The sequence below is a fragment of the Mauremys mutica genome, chromosome 6, assembly GCF_020497125.1.
Source record: "Mauremys mutica isolate MM-2020 ecotype Southern chromosome 6, ASM2049712v1, whole genome shotgun sequence".
In the NCBI taxonomy this organism is placed as follows: Eukaryota; Metazoa; Chordata; order Testudines; family Geoemydidae; genus Mauremys; species Mauremys mutica.
In genome coordinates, this window is record NC_059077.1 from 114821462 (window position 1) to 114843267 (window position 21806).

The 21806-nt window shown below is 44.6% G+C and overlaps 1 protein-coding gene across 1 annotated transcript in view; it reads right to left on the reverse strand.

Moving 5' to 3' along the window:
- Positions 1-3961: 3961 nt before the first annotated feature.
- Positions 3962-21806, reverse strand: part of SHOC1 (shortage in chiasmata 1) — a 76781-nt gene continuing 58936 nt past the window's right edge. Inside the window, exons 24-28 of the mRNA XM_045020275.1 lie at positions 20250-20325; positions 17377-17751; positions 8139-8290; positions 7001-7262; positions 3962-4265 (exon numbers count right to left, since the gene is read on the reverse strand). Of these exons, the coding sequence (XP_044876210.1) occupies positions 4165-4265; positions 7001-7262; positions 8139-8290; positions 17377-17751; positions 20250-20325 (966 nt within the window). The 3' untranslated portion in view covers positions 3962-4164. The remainder of the gene's footprint in view (positions 4266-7000; positions 7263-8138; positions 8291-17376; positions 17752-20249; positions 20326-21806) is intronic.

Below are 21806 nucleotides of genomic sequence, written 5' to 3' on the forward strand. Positions count from 1 at the left end.
GATACCCCTTTGCCCAGCACGAGCTGATACCACCTCCTCACCTATTCGTGCTGCGGACCCTGAGCCCCTAGTACTTTCGGGTGCAACAACACCAGAAGTTCGCCGTAATCCACCTAGAGACAGAAGGCCTCCTCATCGGCTGGATCTTTAGTTAGGGCGAACCCACGGTTATGGGGCAAAATAATCCCCAGGGTTTAACCAGGAATGGAGGCAGTCTACCCTCCTTCTCTAGTTTAGTGTGTGTTTTATTTTGGGGATGTTCTTATTAGGGGGGGAGGAATATGTTGTGTATTTGGTTGTCATGGGTTTTGTTACTATGGCAACTGAGTTAGACTATTAAGGGATAGCTCAGCCGGTTTCAACCGGCTGAGTGAGCTCTCTGTGTCTGTAAATAAAATGGAGGTTTTGGTTAGCTGTCTGCTCTCTGGCCTCAAGTGATTGCTTCCTACACCGGCTGCCCCAAGGATTTAACAGGGAGTAGCCTTGACAAGAAAAGTAATAAGATGTCTGTTAAATTTCACAGATTAATCACTTGCTTTTTTTGTCTATCTTCCTTTCATAATTTCATAATCCACTTAGATTTGTAATTCCTTGGGACAGGGACCTCTGTCTTCCTTCTTACTTGTACAGCACTTGAGGGTACATTTGATGTTACAATTTCTTTACTATTTGTTTAGCAGTGACATTAGGCTGAGTGCTAAAAAGTCCACAAAAATAAAAACAGTCCTTGTTCCAGAGTGTCCTTAGTGTAGAAGACTGACAAGTGGAAGACCTGGCATAGTGGGGCATGCAGCAATAGGAAAAAGGGAAAATTACTTACCTTATATTCTGCGCTGGATGTCTTGCGGGATTCTGACTCTTGAGTTTCAAACCTCCAGTGTGAGCCTATCCCAGACTTCTGAACCTAGACTTCTGGAGGATTGTGCCGCCCCATGTTGATAGGTAGAACATTTCAACCTTACTGCGAAATGACTGAGGGACTAAAAACAAAATAAGATGTACTGGATTAGGAAAAGGTGTCTAATGTTTTACCCACAGGCATCTGTGCTGAGCCAGGTCTGCTTTGACCTCTTCATTAATATCTAGAAAAGGGAGTAAAAATGTAAATATAACTTGTTGGTAATATGAAAATGGGACTTTCTGGAAACACTAGAGGAAACAATAGAATCTGATCTAAAGATATTAGAAACCTGGACAGAAAAAAATAGAACAGTACAAAAGTGGAGAAACTTGTAAGTTAATATGTTAGGCTGGGGAAGAGAATTTATGATGGAGAACCTTGGAACACAAGTAATGCAAGAAATAATTTGTGGCACTAATATTAAACAGGCACATGTTCCCCCTCTAAGAATAATCATGGCACTAATATGTTTGTAAACAATCACAGTCTGGGCCTTGAAAGCCCCATTTGACTGCAATGGACTTTGGATCAGGCCATCTGCTTGTATATCCCTTTACCTTATTCTTTGGCTGACTTATCTGCTTAGATGATAAGCTCCTTGGGACAGGGACTCAACCCTGTGCAGTGCCTAGCACTATGAGGCCGTGTTCTGTTGGTTAACAGGCATGACTGCAATACAAATACATGAATTTGTAATGTGATATAGCAGAAGAACGGCCAGTGCAAATGTGTAGAGGCAGTAATAATAGTGCCCCTTTCTATGCCTCTAGGCCACCGACACCTGGAATACCGTGTTCATGCTGGGGTGCTTATTAGAGACAAATTGGAGGAAGTATATCCTATATCATGTAAGTGGGCATTGCTCGGAGCAGTGATATGAAATTGAGAAAGGGGCAGTTAGGCTGAATATGTTTTAGGCAGGGCAGGAAGAAAATGTGAAAGTCCCATTGCTTGGTCCATTAAAAACTCAACTGAGTTCCCTGTTCAATGAGCTCTAGAGTCTGTCTCTTTCCTCCTGTCCTCCCCAACCTCCAAGGAAGCGCAGGTGGTTGTTGCTACTCCTGAGCATCCTTACTACTCACAAGGACCCTGCTCCAGAAAAGGATTTAGGCACGTGCTTAGAGTTACAGACATGTTTAAGCTGCTTTGCCGGATCAGGAGGACACTGAAGGACTAGAGGAAGCTGGTGGAGTGGGCGGAGCAGTGTAGCCTATAGTGGTGTTTGGGTTAAGAAACAGGCTAACTTAAGTAGATGTTATGTTTTGGGCCTAAGTGTAGAGGAGTCTGGGAAATCGAAGTAGCTAGTGTGAGAAAAGTCAAAGATAAGTTGGAGACAGAGTGTTATGGGAAAGTAAGAGTTAGCAAGGACATGAGCCAAGGTTATGGTATTGTGATGTTTTGGTTATAACTATTTTGAGCAAGGCTTTAAAAGTGTTTTTGAGAACTGTAAATGTTTTATTAAAATGCTGTCTATATTGATGGAATGGGAAAGACTTTGGTGCACATGTTAATTTAAATAATGTAATGTAAAAAGCCAATGAGAAATGGTGGAAATGTAATTGTGGGAAAGGACAGTTTAATATTAATTAGTATTATGGGTTATAAAAAGAATAGTTTTGTTAAACTGGAGAAAACTTCAGTTAATATCCACAGGATAGGTAGATCCCAGGATGTACTTTACTCTGTTGTCAGTGGACTGATCACCCATTGACACATCATTTCATCATCTAGTGTCAGTGTAATTGCAGTATTGTGTAAGTAGTAATTGTATGCCTGTTTGCTGAACTAATCATAATTTTTAATAAAGTTCGGTTATGTCATGTATAGTGTCACCGAGTCATCCTCTACTAATAAATTTTCCTGTGACCAATCTAGAGGCTCGACTCTGAAAACTAAGTTACGTTTTACTGCACCCTCATCTTTAACAACTTAATATTAGGTGGGAATATTTCAACCTAAAGGTTACAGCAGCAGGCTGCTGCAGCAATTTTTGTTGCCATCCAATATCTTGGGTAAGTGCTGCCAGCAGCAGCCTCCGCTCAAAGAGTTGTATAGGCCTTGGACTGGCTGCATTTGAAGTGTTGAGAGGCCTCAGGGGCCTTGTGGGAAATTTCCTTGGAATGGTGTAGATCATTCCAAACCTGGTTGCAGCTTGCTTACTTTTAAAACACAAACATATGGCCTGATGCTCCATTCCAGTGATTCTGGAACAGAGGCACTAATTGGGAAGTATTTCTGCTTAGAGTAACAAACAGCCATGAGAAGAGCTTCTCCCTTATAATTCCATGGAAAATGTGGGGCTGGGACTCCAGGCTTGTCAACATGAAGAATTTTTTGCACTACATTGTAGCTACACTGGGGTTAGTTCTCAGGTATGGATGTTCTGCACTGGTGTTAAGGGGATGGGGGAGGATACTGGTGTTAATTACCTTGGTTTCAAGCCCTGATTTACACTGATGCAAAAATGCCTAGACAAGCTCACTGTAGGGGTATGACTAGGCTGGAAGGAGGCAGGACCAGGGCACGGTTGGCTTCATCAGCATTCTCCCTGCTGAATTCTGAGAGAGAGATAACCTGTCAGCATTCTCTTGCACTGCATCACTCTCCACATGTTGTCTTATAGAGCCAGGGGCAGTGGGGAGAAGGGGCTGAGGCATTTTACAAAAGTTGACTCTTCCCCAATATAGCATGTTTATCGGTCTGACAATTCTGTTCTTTTCTATAGTTTCAACCAATTTGCCTGGTACTGAAGTTAGACGTATTGACCCAGAATTGCCTCTGGATCTTTTTTCCTGCAAGTTCAAAAGCCCAGCACCCTACCCTCACAAGCAAACCCAGATCCCCGCACTGAAATGGTCAAGGAAGCTCCACCAGTTTAAATGTATAGCTTCCAGGCCCTTATTTGCCTTTTTTTGTGTGTGTAAAGGACAATATGTTTCTTTAAAATTAATTCATGAGATATGGAAACAAATTATAAAAAGGCTGTATGTGAAAGTGGAAATGTTTTTATTTATCTTAATTTACATCTAAGAATAGACATTTTTCCTAGTAATTCTCCAGATTTAAGTAACTAACTTGTTTGGTAAAATAAAAAACCAAACTCCAAACCTTTTAATAAAGATGCAATAACTTAAACCCAATAACTTCTCAATATATGAAAATGACCAGAGAATTGGGTCAGAAATAATTATATAATTTAAAATGGCTCCCCTGAAACATTTCACACATTTAAAAAGTGTCTGTAGTAAGACTCTACATTTAATTCAAAAGAATTTAAGACGAGTTTGCCCATCACTTCTTCCAGGGGCTTTTTCAAATGTTAGTCGCCTTTTTTTGAGCTGCGGAACTTGTGGAAAGCCTAAACCTATGAAAGAAAGCGGGGAAATAAGAAAAGAGTGAGTGATTAAGTACAAAACAATGCCATAGTTGTGCCAACTTGGCAATGCTTTTTCTCAGTAGTAACAACAGGCCATAGCTTTTCAAAGCGTGCTACTGTACAAAGAATGACAAGACTGTAACCAGACTGAGATTTGTACAGATTACTATTTTTAGAATAAATTCCATTAATAGAAGTAGCTGCACAAACATCTTGTGACTTTAAACTGAGAATTAATTTACAAAAGCAAGCTGTGATATACTTAAGGACTGCAACACTTTGGCATGCTTTTAATGTTTCTTTATATTAGGTGAGTAATACATTTGAGACTCTCCAATAAATATGTAATTAGAAATTTTTCATCAGGGACACACTGTTAATGTTCTCAAGTAAGTAAAAAATGTCTACACTTAAAAATTACAAATAATTTTAAAAGCAAAATATTCGAAAATTTGTTCCTTAATCTTGCATAAGTCCTTCGTTCAGGATTCTGTTTGTCCCTAGCAATACATAATATAGAAAAACATAAAACGTAGCTAGGAACTTCATCTGCTACAGAAGAAAAAATAACTGGATGCATTCACCCTAAGTGTTTTTAGATTTAATAAAACTTTTTCTTCCCACGCTTTTTTTTTAAGGCCTATTTTGACTTTGTAGAAGCTTCTGAAACATGGAAGTTGCATAACATATTTCTTTAATGGGGCTATGCTTTGTGAACATGCACAAGTGCCTTGTGCATGAGCTAGTCTTTGTTTTATTTCTGCTCCTGAATAGTGAATTAAAAATAACTTTTTTTGCCAAGAGCCAAGACAAAACCACTGCTCATCACCTCCTCTTGCTTTAATTAAGCTTCATCATTTTATATATGGTTTTGATATGACAGTTCTTGATATTACAGAAACCTGTTCAATTGGAGATCAGTGCTTTTCAGGACAGTGGGATATCTGGTGGCAGGTCATTGGTTCCTACAGAACTGGTTTATTGGAGTTAAAACTTTCTCTTCCAACTAGACAATTTCCTTTACAGTTACTGAAGAACTGCTAACCACCAAGCTGCACCTCAGACTTATCCGAGGAAGAGAGGGGTAGCAGCAGGTTTGTTTACAATTTCCTTATAATCACCTTAATTCCCAAAGGTTGAGAAATAAAAGCAGTGTACCACATTTCAAATAATGTTTCCTCTGTTCACTGCCAGCTTGCCTTAAGCAGCCCATGAACAAGATATCAGTTTGTTACTCAGGTTTTCATAAATGATTTTGGTGTAATTACTTAGGTATCATCAGCTTCACTGGACAATGAAGAGATCAAAATGTAAAATAATTGTAATCAGTTATTACATTTATGTATACAGCAGGACCTCTCCTTGCCCCTGAATGTATTAGGAATATGGCATTGACTAAATTTTCAAAAATTAGGGTTAATAAAGTCACATGCATGTGTGCATCCATATTTAAACATACATTGGTCTCATTTGCACACACAGAGCTGCCAATTCACATATAACAAAATTGATTTAGCTAGTGATTAGTTTGCATAAGGAATTAACCAGGTTTGTCCAAGAATCTCAGCTTTGTTTTTTTTTTTAATTTGGCCCATAATATCAAAATATTAGATTGTAATTATTATAAATGGGCCAGATTTTGCCACCCTTCCTACCTGAGACTTACTTTGCAAGTCATCTTATTGATTTCACTCTCTGAGTAAGGGTGGCAGAGAGAATATCTGAAGAGGAGAGGCATGATTTTTAAAAGGTTCTGTGGCACATGGTATAACGAGAGTTACTGATAGAGGTCAGTAATTACTATTATTTATTACTTTTAAAATGCCATAGATATGTATTACACTTTACCAAAGAGAGAGACCATGCCTTAAAGAACTTACCATCTAAAATGAGAAAATAAACAGGAAAAGATGGCACACTCAAGGAGAGGATGGGAGGAAGAACAGAGTGAAGACAATAAGGATATGACGTCTCTTCTGTGAGTAATGTATGTCTTCAGGGTTAACAGGGTATTTTAATATTAATACATGCATTAAAGTTCATTGAAGAAGTGGGTTTTCAAAAGCAGTCAAGAGCAGAGAAGGGGTAGGCGTAGGAAGCAGAGCTAAGAAGGGAGCTCCACGCATAGGATGCTGCATAAAATAGATGCCTTAACAAATATATGTCAGAGAACACAGTGTCTGGGTGAAATCCTGGCCCCATTCAAGTCAGTGGGAAAACTCCAATTCACTTTAATGGGCCCAGGATTTTGCCTTCTGTGGCTGCTAAATCTAATACTACTGGTGAAAACAATTTCAGCCCTGTGGTTGCCTTTGTCCTAGGTCTCTGTTTATTAAAAATACTTGTCAACACTTCTAAAAATAAATTCTAGTAAGTTTATTAAATGAATTTCAAACACAGGTTGTGGGAATAAGTAGAAGTTTTGTGAAATCTGAGCGCTAGTGCTCTTTCAATATTTTGTCAAAAGAAAAAAAAATCATGATAATTTAAAAAAACAAAACAAAAAACTATTCCCCATTAGAGTCCAAAATGCACATATTTAAAATGCTAGGAACTCCTGCTTGCATTAAAAACACAAATAATATTTTAGAATTTTCTACATATTAGCTAATTAAAATGATCTGTTGATCTGAAAACTATTTTAAAGAAAATCTGTGACCTAGCCTTCCAGATATTCTGATTTTTAGTTTAATTAGAGATTAATGTGTGTGATTTTACCATACCTGTTAAAACGTCTTCTTCTGTTAAGTTTGATAATGATGTACTGGGCCTTCTCTTTCCTGAAAACTCTCCAGCTATTTGGTGAAAATTCAGACTACTGTATTCATCTGGATTTGCAACTGAATCACAGAGTCTGAGGTCAGGTGCAAATGAATCCAATGCATGGCTGGATGGATATTCACTCCAAAGTGTCTCCTCAACCTGAGCTTCTGGACAGCTATATGCCAAGCCTCCAAATTCTCCTTGAAAATTCTTAGAGCTTTGCTGGAATGGAAAGTCATTAAAGGTTGCAAAGAAATCTTTTTTAGAGACAAGATACTGTGCATGTTTGGATGCCTAATCGGAGTTATAATGCAGCATGAGAGGTGGTCTTTGTACATCAAGTAAATTCTTCTTAATACCTTGATGCAGGGGGTTCTCAAACATTTTTTGCTGGGACCCCCTTTGAAAATATTTCAGGCTGTGACAACCCCCTCCAATAAAGTGTAGACCTAACACCCTCCTCCCCAGTACCATGCCACACTTACCTCTGCACTGCTGCTGGCAGTGGCGCTGCCTTCAGAGCTGGGCATCTGGACAGGAGCTGCCAGTCTCCAGTCGCTCAGCTCTGAAGGCAGCACAGAAGTAAGGGTGACACCTTTTTGCGTCAGGACCCTCAGTTTGAGAAATGCTACATTAGACAATACTCCTTCCTTCCCACAGAGAATGTATCTACTAGAAAGGCTTATATTTCTCTATGTATATGCTGTACATCTTTGTGTTCCCTTCATGCATTAAAGTAGAGCTTAGACCCTTCTATTGACTATATCAGGAGCAGAATCAGCCCCTTGATCCCTGAGAATTCACTATAACTGAGCACTTGAGGCTTCAAAATATAAAACAAACATATGGTACCTTCTAAAATGGTAAATGAGGATTTAACTGCATCTTTCTGAATGATCAGCTGTAACATTTTCTGAACAGTCATCTTAATTGAGCAATAAAGCTAGGTTTCATTTGCAATTTCACTTAAGTACCTTCAAGTATTATAAGGAGCTGATTGATTTTGATCTTGTTCTTTTTTGAAAAAGAATCCTTCTTAATTCCATCCAGGTTCTTGTAAATGTCTAATATCTTAAGATTCCATCAGATTCTCTTTACCTTGAGAACACGAAGCCCAGCTTTTTCAAACTGTTTTTCTCGATCGTTGAATTCCTGACAGTATAAGTCTGCTTCTGAGATCTGGTAATGCATTTTGGTATCCCTTGTCTTGTCTCGGAGTTTTTCTGGAGGATAATTAGTTTCCAGTCGGCCTGGACACAAGTAACAGGATATATTATAATAATAATGTAAGATTTTCAGATTGTTAAACTCACCCTAAATGCAGCAAAGTCAGTGGAGGAGGAAGTTAATATTTTATTTTAGTTGCTTAGTTAAGAGACAGGAGTGTTACATCTTCTCCAAAGCAAGCTGTGTGGGTCATCTCGATCCAGGCTCCTCCTTTACAGGGTCTTTTGATGAGGGCAGTGATGACTTTGGAAGGTTGGGATACTCTTTTTTTTCTTTTGTGCTGTAAGGATTAACTGGCTATTGCCAGTAAGTAGTGAGTTTACTGTTACATTAGATTTACCTTTAAGATTTCTGTTTTAAAAAATCATCAAGGACACTTGAGGCCTGATACAGAGCTCACTGAAGTCATTGGAAAGGCTTCTGTTGAGTTCAATGAACTTTGGATATGGACACTACAGCAGGGGTTCTCAACCTTTTTCCTTCTGAGGCCCCCCCAACATGCTATAAAAACTCCACGGACCACCTGTGTTACAGTAACTGTTTTTTTGCATATAAAAGCCAGGGCCGGCGATAGGGGGTAGCAAGCAGGGCAATTGCCTGGGGTCCCTGCCACAGGCGCACTGCAAAGCTACATTGCTCAGGCTTCAGCTTCAGCTCTGGGTGGCAGGGCTAAGGACCCTGGGCTTCAACCCTCATGTGGTGAGGCTTCGGCTTTCTGCCCTGGGCCCTGCTTGGCGGACCCCCTGAAACCTGCTCGCAGCTCCCAGGGGGACCCCGGACCCCTGGTTGAAAAACACCTTTCTACACTCTTGTAATTTAAATAAAGTAACTATCTGTCCAGATCTAGACATTCTTTAACTGATTCAAATTTGCTAAGGACTTTACACTTACATTTACATTTGCTGAATATATTATGCCTGTTAAATCAAGTTCTACCAAAGGAACTAATTTAAAAAGTCAGAAACAGAAGAGACACAGGATGTATCATCTTCATTGTGTATCTATCTTTTATACCATGGAACCCATTTTAAATGACCAACCAAATGACCAGGAAAAATGGTTGCTTAGTAAGGGTGGCTTTTAACTACAAGTCAAATAAAACTGACCTGGAAAACAGGGATATTTCAAAGACAGGAAGTTGCCCATTGAGGTGGTCTTTGGTACTTGTTTCAAATTAATTCTTGTAACTCCACTGAAATCAATTAATTGACTTAATTGACTTCAGTAATTTTTTTTATTGAAGTCACAGGGTTTGATTCACTCCCACCAGAGCAAGTCTCTCTGTGGAACTCTGATAGCAGTAGGTATGCCAGGATGGGAGTTGCAACAAGCTAGATATAAAATATGCAGGACCAGTTCAGAAAGGATATGCACTGATTCCACACATCTTCCAGAGAGCCTCAGCTGTCTGGGCTTTCAGGCTGCCTTTCCTAGTGGAACCCGCAGAGTGAGGGCTGGCAGCACAATCACGTCTGCCTTCAACAGCATGGCTACCCCAGTAGGATAAACTGCAACCCCTTGAAATCTTGCACAGTGAATCAACTGAAGTCAACAAACTAACACACAGTCTTTCAAGGCTTTGCATGGCGTCCATTACCACAGTATCTAAGCACAGGGATTAATCTGACCCTACTGTATATTCTTCATACATACAAACTGAAAAGGACAGTTACCTGTTCCGTAACTGGCGTTCTTCGAGATATGTTGCTCAGGTGTATTCCACAGTAGGTGTGTGTGCTCGCCACGTGCACCGGTGCCAGAAGTTTTTCCCTTAGCAGTACCCGTACAGGGGGAGCACCACTGCGAACCCTGGAGTGGTGCCGACATATCGTGCCATAAAGGGGGCTGCGCGCTCCCCCCACCTTCGGTTTCTTCTTGCCAGACAACTCCGACAGAGGGGAAGGAGGGCAGAATGTGGAATACACCTGAGCAACATGTCTTGAAGAACGCCAGTTACGGAACAGGTAACTGTCCTTTCTTCTTGGAGTGATTGCTCATGTGTATTCCACTGTAGGTGACTCCAAGGTATATCTGATGCAGGTGGGTACGAGTTTAAGGGTTGCCGGGACGGTGTACCACCCTACCAAACCTGACGTCATACCATGTTTGGGAGACGATTGCATAATGCGAAGAAAAGGTGTGGACAGAGGACCACGTGGCAGCTCTACATATGTCCTAGATAGGGATGTGAGCTACATAGGCGGCCGACGAGGCCTGAGCTCTCGTAGAATGCCCCTTAACAATAGGCGGTGGGGGAATGCCTGCCAGGTCGTAACACGTGCGTATGCACGAAGTGATCCAGTGGGAAAGGCGCTGGGTTGAAATTGGTTGCCCCCTCATATGTTTGGCTGACGCAATGAACAGCTGCGAGGATTTCCGGAACGGCCTGGTATGGTCCAAGTAAAAGGCCAATGCCCTACGCACATCCAGTGTGTGTTGGCGGCACTCCTCGTTGGAGGAATGGGGCTTAGGACAGAGTACCGATAGGAAGATGTCCTGATCGATATGGAAGGCGGAGACCACCTTTGGGAGAAAAGCAGGGTGTGGGCGAAGCTGGACCTTATCCTTGTGGAAGACCATATATGGGGGTTCCGAGGTCAAGGCCCTAAGCTCCGAGACACGACGAGCTGATGTGATAGCCACAAGAATGCTACCTTCCATGACAGGTGGGACCAGGATCATGTGGCCAAGGGTTCAAAGGGAGGACCCGTGAGGTGAGATAACACTAGGTTTAGATCCCATTGCGGGATAGGTGGCCTGGCATATGGAAATGAATGATCCAGGCCCTTTAAAAAGCGGGAGGTCATATGGTGAGAAAAGACCGAGTGGCCCTGTACCGGGGGGTGGAAGGCCAATATGGCCGCCAAATGCATCCTGACGGAGGCGGGCGCTAAGGGACAAGAGGTAATCAAGAATCAGTTGGAGCGATGTGGAGGTTCCCTGCTCCCCTGCCCACCTAAAGAACCCAGACCATTTGGCTAGGTACGTCCATCATGTGAACGGCTTTCTGCTTTCCAAAAGAACTCGTTTAACGTTCTCCGAACACCTCCCCTCCTCCTCCTCTAACCACGGAACAACCACCCTGTCAGGTGAAGCGTGGCCAGATTGGGGTGGAGGAGACAGCCCCCTTTTTGGGAGAAGAGATCAGGCCGAAGCAGCAGCCTCCATGGGGGAGCTGCTAGGAGTTGTAGGAGGGTCCCGTACCAGTGTTGATGGGCCCAATCTGGGGCTATGAGGATGACCCGTGTCCTGTTTGTTTTTACTTTTTGCAGGACTTTGCCTATTAGGGGGAAAGGTGGGAAGGCATAGAAAAGTTGGCCTGACCACTGAAGGAGAAAAGCGTCCGAGATCACCCCCCTTCCCGCCCCTCCTCTGGGGCAGAACTGGGGGCAGTGTCGGTTCTGGTCAGTTGCAAAGACGTCAGCCCGGGGAACTCCCCACTCCTGGAAGAGCTGTAGGACGACCTCCCAGTGCAGTGACCACTTGTACTGGTGGGAAAAAACCCTGCTGAGGTGATCAGCTTGCACATTGTGGATGCCGGGTAGGTGGAAGGCTCGCAGGGAGATATGTGGGCTATCCAGAACTCCCACAGGCTCAGGGCTTCCAGGCATAGGGCCGAGGAGCACATTCCTCCCTGTCTGTTGATGTAATACATCGCAGCCGTATTGTCCAACCACCTTTCCGCAAAGGTGCCCGCTGAAAGCTACACATGCCAACCGTATTGCCCTGAGCTCCCTGACATTTATGTGTAGGGATAATTTCGAGGCCAACCATCTCCCTTGTGTTTGAATGCCCCCTATATGGGCCCCCCCAGCCCAGGTCTGAGGCATCCAACACCAGGTCTAGTGAGGGGGAGACTTCTCGGAAGGGGACTCCTTGCAGCATGTTGGGCGGGAGGGACCACCATTGAAGGGCAGCAACTACCTGGGATGGTATCGTGACAACCTTGTCCAGCCCGTCCCGGGCCTGGGAATACTGGGAGGCCAGCCAGAGCTGGAGGGGCCTCATTCTGAGCCTGGCGTGGCAAACCACATATGTGCATGCCGCCATGTGCCTGAGGATCTGAAGGCACGCCTTCGCCGTAGTCACGGGGAAGGCCGTGACCAAGGCAATGAGGCCTCTGAGGGTCTCAAACCTGTCTCGAGGGAGAGAGGCTGTGGCCTCTAATGAGTCCAGTAGCGCCTCTATGAATTCTATGCGCTGAACCGGAACTAACATAGACTTGGTCTCGTTTACCACTAGGCTGAGATCTGCGCACGTGGACAGGAGAAGTCCCACCGGGGCCTGCACTTGGGACCGGGAGGCGCCCTTGAGAAGCCAATGGTCCAGGTGGGAAGATCTGCACCCCTCTCTTCCGGAGGTAGGCTGCTACCACCGCCATGGATTTGGTGAAAACCCTGGGTGCCGTGGAAAGGCCAAACGGGAGGACCGTGAACTGGTAATGGTCCCCCCCCCTACCAGGAATCGGAAGAAGCACCTGTGTCCCTCAAATATATGGATATGGAAATATGCGTCCTGGAGGTCTAGGGCCGTGATCCAATCCCCCGGGTCCAGGGAGGGAACAATAGAGGCCAGGGATACCATCCGGAACCAGTAGTGGACCATAAAACTGTTGAGAGCCCGTAGGTCTAGGATGGGTCTGAGCCCCACTTTCACCTTTGGGATCAGGAAATACTGGGAGTAGAAACCTTTGCCCTGGAATTCTACCGGTACGCTTTCCATCACCCCCAGGCAGAGGTGGCATGCCACCTCCTGGTCTAGGAGGCGGGTGTGCTCCGGGTCCCCCAGGGCGGGGGCAGGGAGGTGAAATGTAACATGTAGCCCTTGGAGATAGTGTTGAGGACCCACTGGTCCAACATTATACGGGACCACTCCACACGGAAGGCAGATAAATGGCTGCAGAACACAAACTTTATTAACTGGGGGGCTTTCCTGGCAACAGACCCGGTGGCACCCCGCAAAGAGTCAAAACTGCCTCTTTCCTTGCCTTTTGCCCTTCGAGGGGCCTGGCCGTGGGGCTGAGCGGGACTAATGTTGGGACCTACGCCTCTGTTCCCTCAGTCTCTTGGGCGGGGGCTCGTATCTGCTCCTAGCAGGGGGCGCCGAAGCCTGCAGCCTGGGCTTGTCCTTCGCCAGAGGATGTACAGGCCCAAGGTTTGCAGGGTGGTGCAGGAGTCTTTCATCCCACGCAGGCGGACATCAGTTTGGTCCGTGAACAACACTTTCCCGTCGAAGGGAAGGTCCTGCATCAAGGACTGGGACTCTGCAGACAGTCCGGATAGGAGAAGCCATGATGGCGGAGGCCATCGAGCGGGCTGCCATGTCAGCCGCATCCGACGCCGCCTGGAGGGCTGCTTTAGCTGCTGCCACTCCTTCCTCTACCAGAGCCCTGAACTCCTTTTTGTCCTGCTCCAGGAGGAGAGGTTCAAACTTTGGTAGGAGCCCCATAGGTTGAAGTCATACCGGCTCAGTAGGGCTTGATGGTTGGCCACTCTGAGCTGGAAACTTGCCGAGGAATAAACCTTCCTGCCAAAAGTATCCAGTCTCCTAGCATCCTTGTCTTTGGGGGTGGGTGCGGGTTGACCATGACGTTCCCAGTGGTTCACTGATTCCACCACCAGGGAGTTAGGTGCCGGGTGGGAATACAGGTACTCATGGTCCTTAGGAGGCACGAAGTATTTTCTCTCCGCTTTCTTGGAGATGAGGGCCAAAGAAGCACAGGGTAGTCGAGATATTGGCTACCCCCTAGTGGAGAGGCAGGGCCACCCGGCCAGGTGCCGAGGATGAGAGCACATTAAAAAGAGAGTCAGACGGATCCTCCATCTCCTCAGCCCGGAGCTCGAGATTGGATGCCACCCACTTAAGGAGCTCCTGGTGAGACCTGAAGTCCTCCTGTGGGATGGGGGGCGGTGCCGTTATGGCCTCCTCCGGTGCCGGCGAGGGGACCGGCACGGTGCCTAGGGTGTTGGGAGGTACCGGTGGGTCGATGCCCAGGTCAGAGTCCGGGTACGGTGCCGTCAGCTCGAGACCCGTTGACTTTTCCCTCTGCCGAGGAGGGGAGGCCAAAGGAGCCTGGGATGCTACGGCCACCGAGCGAGATCTTGCCTGGGCAGGCATCTGCGGCCACGGTACCCACTGACACCACTGCCCCTGCCACGGTGTGCCGTGCCAGTGACCGACTTGGGGTCTGGGCGGTGCAGTTTGTTCTTGCTGAGCTGCATGACTTGGAGATGGGCAGCTGGGTGCCGATGCTGAGGTCACCATCGACCATACGGTACTGTAGGAGCAGCAAGAGCGACAGTGCCGTCCACGTGACCGGGACCTCGACGACGAGGATCAGTACTCATCCATGGTGCTGCTCCTGTACTCGTCCTGGCAGCTGGAGCTACAACGCTTCGGTGTCAGAGAATCTCAAGAGGAGCCCCACGTGTGATGTCTGGTAGAGCGGGAACTCGAATTGGAGCGTCTACGTTGGTGGCGTCGGGATCGGCTCCGGTAGCTGCGGCGTGAGGAGGAGCATTGATGCCACTTATCCTGGTGCCTGCCACCTCAGTCGCGGGGCATGGAGGAGCCCCTAGGCTCCTTCGCGGGCGGCGAGCCGGTCAGCCTGAGCAGGGTAGAGGGCTGGCGCGAGCTGTGGGAAGACCTCGTTGAGCGGCGAGTGGTCCTCGGAGTGTGGACTGTGCCATGTCGGGGAGGGCTGTTGTGCTCCCAGTGGCAGCTTCCCTCGAGACCGGGGGCCCATCTCAGGCCTGTGCAGCCTCCAGAGTTGATGGCATCCTCCCCGGAGGGGAGGCATGCGCGGATGGGACCAGGCTGCTCTGCTGAACATGAGTTGGCGGCCTGGGTCCCGAGGGGGATCGTGGGCTGCCCAGCTTGGGTCCGGCCTCACCCCTATCTTTGTCTCGGCGCTGCTGAGTCTTCCCCTGCTTCTTGGAGGGGGAGTGGTGCCGGCTAGTGGAGGGGACTTCACTCTGTACTGAAGACGTGGTGCCGGGCGCCGAGTCCGTTCACCATGCCAGTGCCAGGGCCAGCACTGTTTCCATTAGGAGAGTGCAAACTCTAAAGTCCCTCTCCTTCTTAGTTCTGGGCTTGAATGATCTGCAGATCTTACAGCGCTCACGTACGTGGGTCTCGCGCAAGCAAGAGAGACACTGAGTGTGCAGGTCGCTTCTTGGCATAGAACTGCGACAGGAGTTGCACGACTTGAAGCCTGGGGCACGGGGCATGCCCCGAACCCAGACGACTAAATTGGAGAAAACTATTTAACTATTGGAAGAACTGTACTACTAAGGCTAACTAAAGAAGCTGAAGCAAAGCTGGAGCATGAAGTTCCGACTACCTTCACTAGTGGCAAGAAGGAACTGAGGGTGGGGGGAGTGCGCAGCTCCCTTTATAGCGCGATATAGAGGCGCCACTCCAGTGGTCGCAGTGGTGCTCCCCCTCTACGGGTATTGCTAAGGGAAAAACTTCCGGCACCGGTGCATGTGGCGAGCACGCACACCTACTGTGGAATACACATGAGCAATCACTCGAAGAAGAATACGAGCTCATCTAAATATGGATAACACACATACATAGAATCATAGGACTGGAAGGGACCTCAAGAGGTCATCTAGTCCAGTCCCCTCCACTCATGGCAGGACTAAGTATTATCTAGATCAGGGGTCCCCAACGCGGTGCCAACAGGGGCATCTAAATGCGCCCACGTCCTGGCCGGCGGTCGAGCCCTCCGCCGAAATGCCGCCGCTGACGCCACTTGCCGCTGACAAAAAGGTTGCGGACCACTGATCTAGACCATCCCTGATAGGTGTTGGTCTAACCTGATCTTAAAAATCTCCAATGATGGAGGTTCCACAACCTCCCTAGGCAATTTATTCCAGTGCTTAATCACACTGACAGGAAGTTTTTCCTAATGTCCAACCTAAACCTCCTTTGCTGCAATTTAAGCCCATTGCTTCTTGTACTATCCTCAGAGATTAAGAAGGACAATTTTTCTCTCTCCTCCTTGTAACAACCTTTTATGTACTTGAAAACTGTTGTCATGCCCCCTCTCCTTTCCAGACTAAACAAAGAGATTAAACAAAGATTGACTAAACTTCAATCTTCCCTCATAGGTCATGTTTTCTACACCTTTAATCATTTTTGTTGCTCTTCTCTGGATTTTCTCCAATTTGTCCACATCTTTTCTGAAATGTGGTGCCCTGAACTGGACTCAATACTCCAGCTGAGACCTAATCAGCACAGAGTAGAGCGAAAAATTACTTCTCGTGCCTTACTTACAACACTCCTGCTAATGCATCCCAGAATGATGTTCGCTTTTTTTGCAACAGTGTTACACGGTTGATTGATATTTAGCTTATGGTCCACTATGATCCCCAAATCCCTTTCCGCAGTACTCCTTCCTAAGTGGAGTACTTTGCATTTGTCCTTATTGAATTTCATCCTGTTTACTTCAGACCATTTCTCTAGTTTGTCCAGGCCATTTTGAATTTTAATCCTATCCTCCAAAGCACTTGCAACCCCTCCCAGCTTGGTATCATCCGCAAACTTTATAAGTGTACTCTCTATGCCATTATCTAAGTCATTGATGAAGATATTGAACAGAACTGGACCCAAAACTGATCCCATGGGACCCCATTTGTTATGCCCTTCCAGCATGACTGTGAACCACTGATAACTACTCTCTGGGAATGGCTTTCCAACTAGTTATGCACCCACCTTATAGTAGCTCCATCTAGGTTGCATTTCCCTAGTTTGTTTATGAGAAGGTCATGCGAGACAGTATCAAAAGTTTTACTAAAGTCGAGATATACCTCATCTACTGCTTCCTCCCTATCCACAGGGCTTGTTATCCTGTCAAAGAAAGCTATCAGGTTGATTTGACAAGATTTGTTCTTGACAAATCCATGCTGACTGTTACTTATCACCTTATTATCTTCTAGATGTTTGTAAATCGATTGATTAATTATTTGCTCCATTATCTTTCCGGGTACAGAAGTTAAGCTGACAGGTCTGTAATTCACTGGGTTGTCCTTATTTCCCTTTTTATAGATTGGCACTATTTTATCTGTTTCATATTTGTTCTTATTCTCTTAACTTCACTGACCCTCTAACTGCGGCAGTTCCTCTTGTTTGGTTCTATTATTCTCTTGCACATAACACAGTAAGTTTTCGATCACAAACACTGCATCAATTATGGCACCAGGAGGACCTTGAATCTCTAATCTTGCTTTTCCACCAACCACTTCTTCCAATATGGATACACCGAAACGCTGCAGATGAGAAAGTTCTGCATGCTCTCTTTTGCTAAGGTTAAAAATGTGATTGTTTTCTATAACGATAAGGTGACTTTCCTGGACTTGCATTATGTCTTCAATCCATATTTTTGCTGCTTCCAGTTTTTCATAGCAGTTGCCAATAAGTTCAATGGCTGGTCCAGTTTTTTTATTCTCTATTTCAGCTTGTCTGTCAGAGCGTGACCCTGTAAGAAGTACAGTTAATACAAGTGCAGTCTGTAGACTGAAAAGTTCACAAGTGCTGTTACAAATCTCTATATGCAGCCTTGAGACTCTGCAGCTCAAGGAACCTTACTGCCTTTCTGGTATGTTCAGAATGAGGATATTACGACAGGCACTAAGGGGTAGATTTTTAAAGATACAAATGGCAGTTGGGTGTCTAACTCTCATTAACTTTCTATTTTTGCATTTGAAAGTCCTCCCGCAAGGGCCTAATTCTCATTGATTTAAGTGGGACCAGGATTTGCCCCTACTAATAATTAATAAATACAGTTCCAATCCAGATGTATAAACATCATTCTATTTGGAAGTCAAATTAAATGGTAGTTGTTCTTCTGGGAACCATTTAAAAACTTGTTCTTCATTTTCATGTTTCCCCACATTCCTCTAATGAGTGGTTTAAGCAGAAGTTGCTATTTCAGGAGATACTGGAGATAATGAAATTAAATATTTACACAGACTGAAAATGTTAATGTTGCTTTTAAGTCTCTAGTTAGGACGGTTTTTGTGTTAAGAGAATACACTGTAGTTCTAGGGGGAAAATGGAGGCAAGGACACTGTCCTACTTACAAAGAAGCCCTTTTATTAAATCCCTTCTGATGTTTGGTTCTGGATAAATGAAGTACTTTTTGTATTTTAGCTACATCTGTGTTCTCCCTGTTTTTTTTTTTAAGTAGGATGTAAATCAGTGCTAAAATCAATGTGTTTCACTCACACTGGCTTTGGACTGGCTAGCTAGAATATGTTTTAAATGACAACAATCTCAGCTTGATATAAAGAGTCCACTGATGGAAATGGTAATGGGCTGGAGTGCTGCCCACAATAATTTGAACAAAGGAGACACAACGCAAATAAAACCCCCTGCCTACAAGGAGGGAAGGAATGTCACCCATGACACCATCCTCACCTTCCTTGAACTGAAATTTTACCCTTTGGCGCCAGGGGCCCAATCACATGAAGTACTTTGTGCCATCAACTCCCATTGATTGCAGTTGGTAGCGATGGCCCTAACCAAAGGTTGAACAAAACTGTACTGCTAATTTAAAGTGGTAACTAAAGACAGGGCACTGCCTTCTGCAGGTGCAGGTTTTTACTGTGTTAGTTAAACGTACAATAAGCTCTGGAACTCTGTAGTAGCTAAAATGCACTCAGCCAGGGTCCCCCAAAGGTTAATTTTTTTTTAAAAGTTAAAGTCAGGTGCACTAAACTTCTGGGCCTGGTTCTAGGAAAACTCTGAGAAAAAAAAACAACTTTCATCACCACCAGGCTGAATAGGGACAGCTGTGTTCATGTCCTCTCAGCAGCTGGCCTCTAATAAAGCTGTCTATTATAACCTAGCCGGGTTTTCTCTCAGATCAACTAATGATGATGATTTTCACAGGACCCCTTTTTGATTAATTAGAAACCACAACACAGGGCACAATTCAGCCCAGGATTATGTCTGCTTCCAACAGCATAACCCAGAGATATGTGCAGCAGGGGCACCTTCCCTCCCTCCCTCCGAGGTGGGGTGTCGCAGGGGGTGAATCAAGCCCCACCATACATAACAAAGGGTTCTGTTGGTCTTTCTCTTGATTTGAAATGTTTAAAGTTTATTTTTGTTCACTGGATCAGTGTCAATTAACTAGGCTGAGGAGAGAACTGGTTAGATAATTTCATGGCCACTAACTAGACTTGTAGCCAGTTTACACAAGGGTGATGCTCAGAAAGGAACTCCTCTTGCCCCAGAAAAGGCACTGCACAATTACTGGAGCCCAGAAGGCTCATCTTCCTCTGAAGCATCAACTACCCAAAGATTGGTAGAGGGAGTAAGGACCTGAGCCTGGTATGACAAATCCTGTTTGCATAAGCTGGAAAAAAGGTGCCCAAGCACAACAGTTAGAACCTTCTATGTCAACAATTTATCATACCCATTAGCTCCTTAAATAGAAGGAACTGGGATGAAGATGATTGATTTGAGAGAATAATTGATAACTGTGATAGTTTAGCTTCCTCCAGTCTGTATTCACAGTTAAGAAATCCTCCTTTTGATCTACCAAACCCTAAGATCAGTTCTATTCTCAGCACTCACACATAACTCCTGATAACATTAAGGTGAATGACACGGGTCTTTCAAGGGGCAAAAGACTGCAAAGTGTCTGAAGAATAGTTAGCTCAACAGTTAGATTTTTGTTTACATGAATGAGAATCTGATAAAAGTCAAAAGCGGTCTAATTAAATATTATCAGAACACTAAAACAAGTTTTGCAAAACACAACTTTAGAAGAGGTAACACATTTTCCCCATTATACCCAAACCAGTCTTGTCGTTTTCTCCCTCTTATCACCCAGTTTGACACGCAATGAAACAGAATAAAAAATTAAATGCAGAGCTCCTGTGTGATAGTTTCACTCCCAGATAATAGATATTTATTAGGAGAATATAATTTTCAGAACCTTATTCACCCTTTGTGCTTCTTACTTACTCAAATCATCACTTTTGTTGCATTCCATGTCTTCTATCAGTTTGTTTTTTGCTGACTCAAACTTGGTTTGAAAAGCCTTGAAAAAGAAAGGTTTAGAATCAGTTCACAGCCAGCTATGTATCAAACCACTAACAAGTGAACAGAGTCTGTCTCTCCAGATTTCTGTTAGGTAAGCAATTTTAGTCAGTCTTCTTTCACACAGGGCCTAATGCTGGTTTCTTGTGCCAAGCCTGGTTCCAGGGTTTTGTACAGGGACATGGATGGCATCCTCTCCAATTCCATCTGCAGGTAGTATGTGGGGAACTCAGGCAGCCAGGCTATGGCAGCTATTTCAGCTTATGGGCAGGAGTAGAAGCTGCCCACTGCTCTCTTTTGCTTGCGGTTTTATGCTGATGGATCCATGCTGTGCATAGATGCACTGACTATCCCCCTACCTAACTCACAGTCACAAAGTTCCTCTCCATAGCCTCATGTGGAAAGCCACTGAGGTGCACTGTTCTGTGCTGTGCAGTAGGTTTGGGCTTCTTGCAGATTGGCATCCCTGAGCAGTGAAAATACAACATTCATGTTGTTTTTTAGCCTTGAAGGCCTGTGGCGGGGAGAGGACAGGCTTTGGCACATTAATGAAACAACTGGCAGTGTAAGCATGTGGTCCAGGGGAACAGAGAGACAAATGACAACCAAATATAATTTGTCAGAGTTCTGGCATATGGAAAAATGATAAAAATCATCTTCAGACAATACCAAGAAAAGTACATTGTAAATTAATACTACGTTAGAAAATAAGATTTTACACTGAACTATACTGACAAAAAGGTGAAGAAACTGCACAGCAGGTCTACAGCATAGATGAAAAAAAGTAAATTAATTAAACTTGGAAATTCTTATTGTAAATACTTCTAAAACTGAGGGGCAACTTCAGAGTTTACATGCAAGGTGCTGTAAGTTACCTGTCAATAAGTGGGTGTAAGTTGATTTATTTGAACCTAGGAGTCAAAATTGATGTAACCTACATATCAATGGCATGGAAGAGATGGTGTATGGAAGGAGGAAGGAGTCAGGAGTGGCTACCCCTTTTTTCTATCCTTCAGCACGTAAGTTACACTCAGACTCCCTTACACCCAGTTACTGATACCACATTACACTTCACATCTGAATTTGGTCCTGAGTATGATTCAATTGTCCATGTTAGCCTTTCGGAGCAGAAACAAGAGAATAATGTTGCCTTTTTGCCAGTCCACACACTATTGCTCTGTATGTTTCTTTTGCTACAGTATACAGGCTCACTCCTCACCTGCTGAAGTCAGTGGGAGTTTTAGGTTCAATGAGAACAGGATCAAATCTTATATTTTTATAATATACGTTATATTTAGGTTATATATACCTAAAACAGCCATATATAAATCACCTGGTCCAAATTCTCTGCTGGCATAAACTAATACAGTTCCATTGAAATCACCAACAGAGAATTTGGCCTCCTGTCTACAGCCTTTTCTACCATGGAAGGCCAAGCCCTTTGTGACAATACATTGCTACGGGAGATGATGTGACAGAATT